Source organism: Siphateles boraxobius, unplaced genomic scaffold (assembly GCF_051911475.1).
Source record: "Siphateles boraxobius isolate OS27281-9 unplaced genomic scaffold, OSU_SipBor_1 18, whole genome shotgun sequence".
NCBI classification, from domain to species: Eukaryota; Metazoa; Chordata; class Actinopteri; order Cypriniformes; family Leuciscidae; genus Siphateles; species Siphateles boraxobius.
In genome coordinates, this window is record NW_027508788.1 from 5,568,238 (window position 1) to 5,580,993 (window position 12,756).

The following is a 12,756-nucleotide window of genomic DNA, read 5'->3' on the forward strand; positions in this document are numbered from 1 at the left end:
TGAGGTGTAAATGCTCAATTCTCAGAGAATTTGCTGTGGGAAAAAAGGGTATTTATAAGCATGTCAGTAGCATTCAGAGCCTCTTCGTGGTTGTGAACATGCAAGATGATGACTCTGGCATGGTAATAGTTGACTAGTATTAGCAACTTTGTGCTATATTTTTAGGCCGGATGAAAGGCATTGAGTTACTTGAGATTTAATTGTTCTTTTTAATTGCAAAATATTTGTGATTATACATAATTAAATATCAATTAATTTTTTATTGTGACAAATTTATATTTTGCGGTAACAAAAAGAGATAATGGATAATTTAACTGATTTTGTAACCTACACCCTGATGGAACCAAAAGGCTCTAAATCATATAGACATATATATTTCACATGCTTGTTCTTTCTTTATTGTCTAATATTGTTTTTGAACATTTGCCTTTGTGTGGTTATTGTCTTGGAGAGAGCCCTTCATGAACCAATGTACATTTTTTTGTGTAATCTGTGTTTAAATGGAATATATGGAGCCACTGGATTTTATCCTAAATTCCTACATGATTTAATGCTGGATTCATATGTAATTCCTTCTTACATGTGTGCTCTTCAATCTTTTGTTATATACAGTTCAGTTAAATGTGAATATTCAACATTAGCAGTGATGGCATATGACAGACATGTGGCCATATGTCGACCTTTAGACTATCACTCAAAGATGAACACATTTTCTTGTGTCGTGTTACTTTTCTTCTGTTGGACTGTGTCATTAATTTCAACACTCATTGCCCTGCTCCTTTCAAATAGGCTGGTATTATGTAAAAATCACATTGATAAATTGTACTGTGACAACTGGTCAATGGTAAAGCTCTCGTGTGAATCAACTGTCACCAATAATGTTTATGGACTAATAAGCATTTCATTTTATTGTTGCATTTTTGCTGTAATTATTGTATCCTATATAAAGCTTGTCATTGCATGTAAAGCATCATTAGAGTGCAGAAAGAAATTTTGGCAGACATGTGTGCCTCATGTACTTTCATTAGTAAATTTCAGTGTTGCGATACTTTTTGACACAATGTACAACAGATATGGCTCAACCAATTTCCCAGATGACCTACGTAATTTTTTGGCTTTAGAAATAATTATTGTGCCACCTCTTTTTAATCCTGTAATCTATGGCTTAAAACTCAAAGAAGTCCGCAACAGAGTCTTGAAATCATGCATAAATTTCTTGAAAAAATCAAGATAAAGTTTTTTTTCTGTGTTTACTGCATTGTATTATCTCAACAAAAAATAAATAAATAAAAGTATTGATGTAATATTCAACCCTTAGAGTAAACAACTAAGGCATGAATGCTTTTGTCATTTCACTATACTGAATAAAGTAGTCGTAGTTAAAATTTCCATTACTCTGAAATTTGCTCGGTTCAGTTCATTTATGTAACAAAGCAAAGCTTCTCACGCGTGTGTCATGTCATTTATTGAACTTGTGCATACAACCTTAAGTCAATGATGAAATGCAATTTAGGTTATCATCCATCATATCCTAAAGATGATATTGTTTGATATATTAAATGATATTAAATTAACGTAAGATTAATTACCTCGGCATCTATAGGCAAAGTTATTGCACCTTTCTTTATTCTCCTACCTTTTTTGTCAGTTTTGGAAAGTTGTATTACCTTGTATTTAATTGCCTTTATCATTTTAAATGTTTTTTAATTAATCTAAGCCGGTGTAACTGTATTATGTGATACAAAGTTGTTTTGCTTTCAGAGTTATTTGCAGGTCCCTAGATATCCTAAATATTTTTATTTATTTATGTAGTACTGTATGTATAAACATGAATATGAGTCATACGACATAATGTTATAGCCTACAATATATATTAATATTTTAAAATATAAAAATACTGAAAATACTGGCCTGACAGGCATCACCATGTACAGCCAGACAGAGAATATGTCTCAGGAGACAATTATCCAACTCAGATTGAAGATGACCTCTGGGTCTAAGAGAGGTTATTGCATTGTCTCTTTATAAGCTTATTTTAGCCCCTCAATAGTGTCTTAAAACGGTGAGATCAACAAAAAGAGGAGTTTGCCTAACTTTTTGGCAGTGACTTCCTCGCATATTCATATTTGTTATTTCCACCTTGGTCTTCTATTGCTTTAAGTTCAAGTTTTGTTCTCATCTGTCAGTGCAGTCAAATGGGTAATATTATTGAATATTAATTTTCTTTTAAACCCGGTCTTGAATGTGTTCCCAAATTAACTTTGCTAGACCTTGGTCTAAAGCGCAGCGCGGAAGTGCAGTTAGGGCGTGTCCGAATCCACTTTTGTTAGTTTAACGACGGGAAAAATGGTCAACACGCCCTGTGCATGGTCTAAAAGGGTTGTCCCTATTCTCTTAATGAGTAATGGGTGTGTTTTGGGCTTTACGTGCAATAAACCAATAAGAGTCTCATCTCCCATTCCCTTTAAATACCAGTTGTGCTCACGCCATGACGAAATTTGATAGTGGAAAGACCGAACACGTCTCCAGAGCGCAAACGGATCTGCTCGTCCACGAGCAGACCATCTATGGGACAAGCCGGATTCCACCATATTGTAATCATTGTAATCCTTTTATTTTTAGTATTTGGCATGTTTGTGTGCTGCTGCACATCCCTGTGTGTTTAATAAGCAGAGTGTACGTGGACCTGCATATAGGCTAACGCGCTCTTTAAATAACAGAAAAAATGCTGCGTCATGTGCCATTGACCAACTGAAACCTGGTCTAGGGCCCTATCTTGCACCCAGCGCAATTGACATTGTACACCGAGGCATGTATCATTCCTATTTTGCACCCGACACACAGCAGACTTTTCCCTCCACAGAAACACATCGGTAAATTAGGGAATGAACTTGCGCTCCTGGGGGCGGTTCAGTGAAAAGAATAGGCGTGTTCCGCACAAACGTTCCCTGGTGCTATTTTGCAGTTTCAGAAAACAATTCCGACCCAGACCAGGAAAAACCTAGTCTAAAGTCAGTGGCGCGTTATTCAGATGTTATTTTAAGGGCGCATGCTTGGCCATAATGTAGCGTGTGCACAACGCGCATACACTTTGCTTCTCTCTTTTACACAGACGCAGTAGTTCCCATTTTTGCAAACCATACATAATTACAAGGAAAACGTCTCGGTTACGTATGTAACCCTAGTTCCCTGATAGGGAACGAGACGCTGCGTCAAACGCTGCGGGAACGCCCCTGCGTTGTGCGTCATGAAGCACGTATGGAATCAGCCCAATGGAGAGATGAAACGTCATAGACGGGTGACGTCATCGACCAGGAAACTATAAAGCACCCCAAAAAACACAAGCGCATTAGCTTCTGATAGGCTTGAAGGAAGCGCTAACGGGAGTGCCGGGAGTATGGCGGAGCGACGCAGCGTCTCGTTCCCTATCAGGGAACTAGGGTTACATACGTAACCGAGACGTTCCCTTTCAAGGGAACTTCGAGCTGCGTCAAACGCTGCGGGAACGCGAATACCCACGTCGCCATAGGACCAAATGACCGTCATGTGAGACTAGCGCACAGAGGACGAGAGCACCTGTGCCCCAGGGGTAGAGCTTAAGTCTAGGTCATAGAACTTAATAAAAGTATGCGGTGAAGACCATCCAGCCGCATCACAAACATCACTCAGGGAAACCCCCGACAAAAGAGCTTTAGAAGCAGCCATACTCCTGGTAGAGTGAGCTCGGACAACCAAAGGTGAAGGCTGGCCAGCCGACTCATAAGCAAGTGAGATAGCCTCAACCACCCACTTGCTCATTCTCTGTTTAGACGCCGGACACCCTTTCCTGGGTGGCCCGAAACATACAAAAAGTTGTTCTGATTTCCTCCACAGGGCAGCTCTGTGGACATAAGCGTCTAATGCCCTAACAGGGCAGAGTGAATTAAGTTTCTCCTGGTCCGATGACATAAATGGAGGAGGACAGAAAGCCTGCAGAACCGTAGGTCTAACAATATTAGTAGGAACCTTAGGAACGTAACCTGGTCTAGGATGCAGAAAAGCTTTAACCATGCCAGGTGCAAATTCCAGGCACGAGGGTGAAACCGACAGAGCCTGCAAATCTCCGATTCTTTTTAGTGAAGAGATAGCAAGCAAAAAGATAGTCTTAAAAGTGAGAAACTTCTCGGGAACTTCGTCGATAGGTTCAAAAGGAGCTAGGGAAAGACCTTCTAATACAATGGCCAGATCCCAACTCGGCACCCTCGTACGAACTGCTGGCCTCAGCCTCAAAGTGCCACGGAGGAAACGAGTTATAAGCGGGTGTCTCCCAAGAGAAACTCCACTGAAAGGGACGTGGTAAGCAGCTAGTGCCGCCACATACACCTTTAGTGTGGAGGGGGATAACCCTGTGGAGAAGCGCTCCTGCAGGAATTCCAGCACTGCACCCACTGGGCAGTTAACTGGGTCCTGCAGGTGTTCTCCACACCAAGAAGTGAAAAGTTTCCACTTCAAGGCATAAAGCTTCCTCATGGATGGAGCTCTGGAGTTAAGAATGGTCTCAACAACCTCGGTTGAGAGACCGGAGTCTATGAGCTGGGCCCCCTCAGAGGCCAAGCCCACAGTTTCCACAATTCTGGGCGGGGGTGAAGTATCGTGCCCCCCGCCTGGGAGAGTAGATCCCTCCTGACCGGGAGCTCCAAAGGAGAACCGTCCAGGAGAGAAATCAGGTCCGCAAACCATACTCGGGCTGGCCAGAACGGGGCTACTAGTAGTAGACTGACCCCGTCCCGGCGGACCCTCTCCAGAACTCCTGGTAACAGAGCAATCGGGGGAAAGGCGTACAGACGTGACCTCGGCCACGGCTGCACCATAGCATCCAACCCCAGGGGGGCTGGAAGAGTGATGGAGAACCACCGATGACAATGAGTGGTCTCCTTGGAAGCGAATAGGTCCACCTCGGCGCGACCGAAACTCAACCAAAGGAGCTCCACCACCTCGGGGTGGAGTCTCCATTCCCCTGGCCTCGGCCCCTGCCTCGACAGGGAGTCTGCTACCACATTCAAATACCCAGGGAGATACATTGCTCTCAGAGATAGTAGCTTCCCTTGGGACCACAGGAGGATCTGACGGGCCAACTTGTAAAGCCGGCGAGACCGCAGGCCCCCCTGATGATTTATATAAGAGACCACCGACGTGTTGTCTGATTGAACTAACACATGATGGCCTCTCAGGTCTGTTAGGAAGTGTTTCAGAGCCTGAAACACAGCCAACATCTCTAGACAATTTATGTGCCACGAAAGATGATGATCCTGCCACAGACCTTGGGCTGGGCGACCACTCATGACCGCCCCCCACCCTGTGAGGGAAGCATCCGTCGTTAGCGTTATGCGACGACAAAGAGCCCCCAGCACAGGACCTTTGGATAGGAACCAAGTTTCTCTCCACATGACCAGAGCACGAAGGCAGCGCCGCGTGACTTTGAACGTGCGGAGCGGATTTCCCCTCGGGGAGAATCCCTTGGTCCTGAGCCACCACTGTAGCGGTCTCATGTACAACAGGCCGCAAGGTATAACGTTGGACGCTGCTGCCATCAGACCCAACAGTCTCTGAAACTGCTTGACAGTGAGTAGCTGGCCTAGCTTCACTTGTTTCACAGCTGAGAGAATCGAAGCGATGCGGGTCGGAGAGAGTCGCACCCGCATCGATACCGAATCCCAAACGACACCCAGAAAAGTGGTCTTCTGGGAAGGAGATAATACACTTTTCTTTGCGTTCAGCCTCAACCCCAACTTTCTGATATGAGCGAGGACGACATCTCGATGCCGAACCGCCATCTGCTCGGTCTGAGCTAAAATCAACCAATCGTCGATGTAATTGAGAATACGAATGCCCTGAAGCCTCAGAGGCACTAGTGCTGCATCCATGCATTTCGTGAAAGTGCGGGGAGATAAAGCTAGGCCAAACGGAAGAACCCTGTACTGGTACGCCTCGCCCCCGAAGGCGAACCTCAGGAACTTCCTGTGTTGTGGAAGGATGGACACATGGAAGTATGCGTCCTTCAGATCTATCGTGACAAACCAGTCCTCGGACCTGATTTGAGACACGATCTGCTTGATAGTGAGCATCTTGAATTTTAGCTTCCCTACCGAGCGATTCAATATGCGCAGGTCTAAAATTGGACGCAACCCCCCATCCTTCTTTGGAACGATGAAATATCGGCTGTAATAACCTGACTCCAAACTGGGAGGAGGAACCCGTTCTATAGCCTCTTTTTGAAGGAGCGTTTTCACCTCTTGTTCCAATACCAGAGCCTGCTCGGGGCCCACCACTGTGTGCAGAACCCCTCTGAATTTTGGTGGACGACACCTGAACTGGATAGCATAACCCTTTTCTACTGTCTGCAGGACCCAATGAGATATTTTTGGAAGGCTTTTCCACTCTGCCAGAAATTCTACTAAGGGTACCAGCCTCTCGAGACTGGCCTCTGGTGTAACTTGAGCAGCAGACGCAGCGCCCTGTAACGGCGCACCGGCAGGGAACAACTGGTCTGACCGCTCTGAGACCCTCCTCAGAGGGAGCGAGCGTCCCTCGGGAAAGCGCTCGCTGGGATCGTCTGTGCCCCGGCATAAAGGCGGGGTTGGCAGAACGAGCCCCTGAGGGCACCGAGGAGGAATGGGCACCGTAAAAAGAGGTGAACACCTTTCCGCCTCGGTGGGGACCACCCTCAGCATCCTGAACGGCTTGGCGTCAGGACTTCTTCTTAGCCGAAGCCTTCTTAGCCAATATAACTGTCCTCAGATCAGTTCTACTGGGAGAAGGCTTCGGCTGAGAGTGTCGCGGCTGAGCCCACTGTCCAGCAGGGGGAGCACGAGACGCGACACTCTGCCTCTGCTGCGCTCTATGTGAAGAGCTCGAAGACGGCCGGGGCTGCTCCCGCCCAGCAGCCCCAGGGACATGAACTTTAAGGGGAAGAAACTTTTTAAAAGCTGCAGTTTGTTTCTTTTCTTCTTGGAATTTATCGATAACTGAATTCACAGCATCACCAAACAACCCCATGGGAGAAAGAGGAGCATCTAAAAGAAAAGCTTTTTCTCTCTCTTTAATATTAGTCTGATTTAACCACAAATGTCTTTCTGCGGCCACCAGAGCTGCCATAGAACGACCCATTAATTTGGCCGATTCTCTGGTGGCACGCAGGGATAAATCAGCAGCCTGACGCAGTTCGCGAACTACGTCAGTACTGACCTCCTCACTCTCACTCATGTCCCTTAGCAGATCAGCCTGGTATGCCTGCAAGATTGACATAGTATGCAGACATGACGCAGCCTGACCTGCTGCCGAATATGCTTTACCCACCAAAGCCGAAGTGTTTCTTAAAGGCTTGGTGGGTAATGCCGGTGCCTTAAAAGATGATGCTGCTTCGGGGGAGAGATGGCTCGCAAGCGTCTCTTCCACACGAGGCAAAGCACCATAACCATGAGCCTTGGCTCCCATAATATTAGCGTATGTTGAAGTCTGGGGACTAAACATCTATATGACACCGGTTTTCTCCATGATTTCGACACCTCGGTGTAGAGATCATGGAAAAACGGCAGGCACCGGCGTGGAGGCTGCACACGTGACGGCAAAAATCTCTCATCCAACTTTGATTTAGAAACAGACTCCTGTCTAGTCACTGGCCATTCAATATTAAGTTTTTCAACAGCTCTTGTTAACACCTCCATAAGCTCATCACTCTCAGGAGTGTGGGGTGGCGAATCCTCCACATCTCCCTCAACACTAACAACATCAAGTTCCTCAGAACTGGATAGCTGCAGCATTGGTGCCTCAGCCCGAGCGGAAGAAACCGCAGCGCGTGCTTCCGAACCCGGGACTGAGGCACTGGATCTCACAGGTGAAGGGAGAGATAAGGCAGAGCCCGTCTCAAACCCCGCTGTGAGATCCATCTGCGATCCCCACGATAAGCGCCGCCGCTCTGCCTCGGCAGAAGCGGGACCCGAACCGCGGGGAGCGCGCACCGAACCGCTCTCCTCAAAGAGCGATCGGCGGGAGCGGAGCGTCCTTAACGGCAAACGCTCGCAATGCTCACAGTCTGCTCCCTCGAGAGCAAACTGGGCATGCTGAACTCCCAAACAAACAACACAAAGATCATGTGTATCCCCGCTCGTTAAATAACGCGAGCAGGGAGGAACACACTTTCTAAACTGCTGTTCGTCCGCCATAATCTCTCAATATATATATATATAGGGATAAATTGTTTGTGTGGTGCAGGGTATGTAAGACAGACAATATCACACAGGGACAGATTCACATGTAGCGTGACTGAAAGCACAGAAGCTAATGCGCTTGTGTTTTTTGGGGTGCTTTATAGTTTCCTGGTCGATGACGTCACCCGCCTATGACGTTTCATCTCTCCATTGGGCTGATTCCATACGTGCTTCATGACGCACAACGCAGGGGCGTTCCCGCAGCGTTTGACGCAGCTCGAAGTTCCCTTGAAAGGGAAATATCAACACACGAGGGAAATCATTGTGGTGTCCACAAAGATGTAAAAAAATAGGCATAAATCTAGCTTACACATTTACCCAAATTAGTATATGCCTGTTTAACCAAATCTAATTTGGGTGGGTTTCTCCCATTCCCATACAATGTTACTTCTTTGTCTTTACGGCCCTGACGAGAACGTCGGTCTCCTCGACTGTGAACCGCTCCTGGCGTGCGCCTGGCAAATCCGCCATTATAATAGCCATCCGCCATGGAACAAGCATGCCTGCTTTTAAAGGGAATGTGAGATGACGCTCTGATTGGGTTATTTCACGTTAGGCCCAAACCACACCTATAAGTAATGTAGATACTTCCGACCAACCCATTTTAGATTTGCGTCGGATGCAAGATTAATTTATCCCGCCGAAATAATAGGCTTTTTGAGATAAGCAAAATCACACCGAGATGCATGCCGATTAGAAATGTGTCCGAGTGAGGTCCGCCTTGCTCTGATGTCATGCTGACGTATAACAAAAAACTCACGCGAGCACAACGCGGCCATTTCGGATTCTGCAGTTGCGCGCAATTGACCCCTTCGCAAAGACCCGCCCCCCTTAGTTACTGTCGCTATGTCCGACAAGCTATGCCGCTCTCACGCACACACCATGTTCTCACGCAGTGAAAAATATACGCGGATCAGAGATGAGACGAACAATACGCTGACAGACAGGACAGACCAGGTTACTTTTCGGTTACTTTTGATATTATACATATTAAACAAAGTCTCACCTTTCAAATTTGGTCTTTTTTAAAAAGAAATTGAAACAATAAATACCGTTTTGTGGCTCTTTAATGTGTCGTGACAGATCGCTGTAGAGCCTCAGTTAAAGCTGCTTGTGAACCGATCATCTCTTCCTTCTAGTTAATTTAAAGCATCAAATAAACATGAATGAACACAAGAAGGAATGTTGTTTTAACCGCGGAAAGGCGTCAGTATATTCAGTTTTTCAAGTTCAAATCCTCCCATGTTAATCTACTAACTCTCCTGACTGCTTTGTCGGACAAAATGGAGGATGGCGAAGTATGATTGGTCAGATCACCTGTCAATCAAGCTCCCTGCGAAGGGTTAATTGCTCTCCACCGACTGCGCTGATCAAAAGCACGATGGGAAACAATTTGCTGATGACACAGCTTAATACTCATTGGTTTAAACAACCATGATGTTTTGTTCTATTGTTATATATAAAACATGTCTGTAATCAAAGTAAAAATGATTGATAAACACATCTCTGGCATGTAATTAAATAACAAGTACTTTGGGTGTCTTGTTCATTATATTTAGTTTCATATAAAAGCAAAATAACTTAAATTACCTCCAGTTTATTAGCAGCACCGTGCATGAGAGTGAATCCAGTGAATCCCGCGATATCCGTCTTTGATCTCACAGGTGTCTGATCCACTACGAGAAGAGAGATCTGTCCATCTTGCCTGCACTTTTCTCACTCCTCCTCTCACTGCAGCTGACTACTCTCGCCTATTTTTCAGGCGAGGCAAGGCGCATCTCAAACAAGCCTAATAGCAACAGCGCCCGAGATCTGCCCACAAAGATACTTGCGTTTTGCGTTTGAGACTTGCATTTCAGATTGTCAAAATAGGGCCCCCTAAAGTCAATGGCACAGTCTATTTCAGTTGCCTCAAAATAGCAACGCGCCAACAATGAACACACCTCTTTTTCAGACCAGCACACCCACGGGCGCACAGATGGGCGCAAATGCATTTGCTATTTAAACAATGTGGCGCAGAACATGAAAGTTGGGCTGAAACTAGCCCTGCGTCTCAATGTCCATACTATTCATACTAAACCGTATGTGAGATTAAAATAAGTGTGTCCCAAAGCATAGTGTTGAAAAGAGTATGCCATAAGTCCCCGGATGGTCTACTATTTCCTGTCGATTTGAATTTGTGCACACTCTAAAGGCTAATATTGCCCACATCCCATTACGCTTTGGAGGAGGAACTACAAACCCGAGTAAAAAAGTGTTAAAAAACAACAACTACAAAACATGGTGGATATGCGCGACCGACGGTGAGAAGTTTAGATAAAGTTCCCTTTCGAGAGGTCTCTCCTATTGCGTAAGTAGCTTACGCAATGGGAAAACTCCTTTTCTCGAGAATATTGAAGTCTTTATGTAAAACGCATTGCAGCTGCACAGCAGACAGCAATGAGCGAAGGAGCTCGGTCATTGGCTGTGCTGCGGCAACTTGCTCGAACCAATGACGGGGCGACTCTGAATGCGCGACCAATGAGCGCGCCTCGCGCCCGCGCGCGTCAGAGCCCGCCAAAATGGGCGTGGTCAAGAGCTATATATTGGGCGCCCCGTCATGAGAGTTCTTTAGATTTAATCTCCTTCAGCGAACACCTTCTTCGCTGGATCCTCCGGATTATTGAAAGACTTCGCCAACGTGGAAAAGCGTACCAGCGGGATTGCTACGAGGACGTCGGCATCTTCAGCCGCCTTCGAACGCCATCCTACTGTGCCATCCGGCGCGCTACACGCAAGTATTTACATCTGTTCGCCCTGCGACATTTGTAAAATAGCAATTTTCTGAGGCGTTGTTCCAAATGCCTTCCTGCGGGTCGTGCAGAGACCTTCTTCCGGACGGGGATCGTCACATCATCTGCGCTCGCTGCCTGGGCCGGGACCACGCAGAAGCTGCTTTGACCAAGGGCGGATGCCCGGAATGTGACGACCTGGGTCTCTCCGCACTGCGGGCTCGCTTCGCCATTTTCACCGCGTGCGAGCCCATCGCCGACACCCCGCTGTTTGAGCCGCGTGTTAAGAAAAAGCGCCACTCACAGAGCTTACCTGAACCTGAGCTCAGTGACGTCACGCCGAGCCAGTCTCCACGTGCTTCACCGCCGCTCGTGTCCTCCCCACCGCCGGTTCAGTTCTTTCAGTGGTTCAGTGGTTTTTGCAGGGGCGCCAGCAGGCCCCTCGGCAAAGGCCTTCTCCTTTCTTCCCGGAAGTTCACGACGAACTCACCAAGCGATGGAAAGCCCCCCACTCTGCGCGTCTGAAGCCTTCTTTTTCTTCATCGCTCTCCTCTGTGGACGGCGCGAAGGAAAGAGGCTACGAGGGAACGCTGCCCCTCGAGGAGTCCGTGGCCAATCATCTCTGCCCTCCCTCCACCACTGGATGGAAAGCCAAGGCTTCCCACCCCTCGAAGGCCTGCCGCACTTTTTCGGCTCTCGCTGGTCGCGCCTACGCCGCCGCAGGCCAAGCTGCGTCAGCGCTTCACTCAATGGCGGTACTTCAAGTGTTGCTTACTTTCACATTCCAATAGCGCCTCATCACAGGCCTTTTCTGAGATTAGCGTTCGAGGGACAGTCTTACCAGTACACAGTACTTCCGTTCAGCCTGTCCCTGGCTCCTCGTACATTCACGAAATGTATGGATGCAGCACTTTCCCCCTTGAGACGAAGGGGAGTGCGAATACTGAATTATCTCGACGATTGGCTGGTCCTAGCACAATCAGAGAGTCAGTTAATAACACACAGATCTTGGATTATCAGCCATCTAGAATGCCTGGGTCTTAGAATCAATTTTGCAAAAAGTATACTATCTCCCAGCCAGAAGATTTCTTTCCTGGGAATAGTTCTAGACTCGATGCAAATGACAGCTCGTCTCTCATCAGAGCGCTCGCTCACCATCCGGCGCCTTGCAACATCATTCAGGGCGGGCGCGCGCGCCCCCGTCAAGCGGTTTCAGAGGATGCTGGGTCTCATGGCCTCAGCATCGGCCGTACTCCAGCTAGGATTGTTGCATATGAGTCCTCTCCAACGCTGGCTCAAGAGCCGCGCCCCTGCTCACGCGTGGCGTTCGGGCCACTTTTTAATCAGAGCGAACCACGGCTGTATAAAAGCCCTGACACACTGGAAAGCCGGCCGACTGGTACCAGTCAGGCGTGAGCCTGGGTTTGAACACAAGGAGAAAGATGATCACAACAGATGCCTCCAAAATAGGTTGGGGGGCCCTTTACGAGGGCAGGCCTGTCTCCGGCTTTTGGTCAAACCCGGAGAAGCGCCTACACATAAACTGTCTGAAGATGAAAGCGGTCGCTTTGGCTCTCAGAGCCCTGCTTCCACATCTAAAAAACGAACACGTCCTAGTCCGAACGGACAACATGACGGTAGTGTCGTACATAAATCGCCAGGGTGGACTCAGGTCGAGCTCCATGCATTCAATGGCCAGGAGACTCATCTTATGGTCCCAGCACAACTTGCGCTCGCTG

The 12,756-nt window shown here is 47.3% G+C and overlaps 1 protein-coding gene across 1 annotated transcript; it reads left to right on the forward strand.

Annotated features, from left to right (window-relative positions):
- The first annotated feature begins 301 nt into the window (after positions 1-301).
- On the forward strand, positions 302-1,290 carry LOC143740657 (olfactory receptor 4S1-like). The gene is given in 2 exon segments (XM_077232665.1): positions 302-1,192; positions 1,195-1,290. Coding segments are annotated over 2 exon segments (987 nt in total).
- Positions 1,291-12,756: the final 11,466 nt, after the last annotated feature.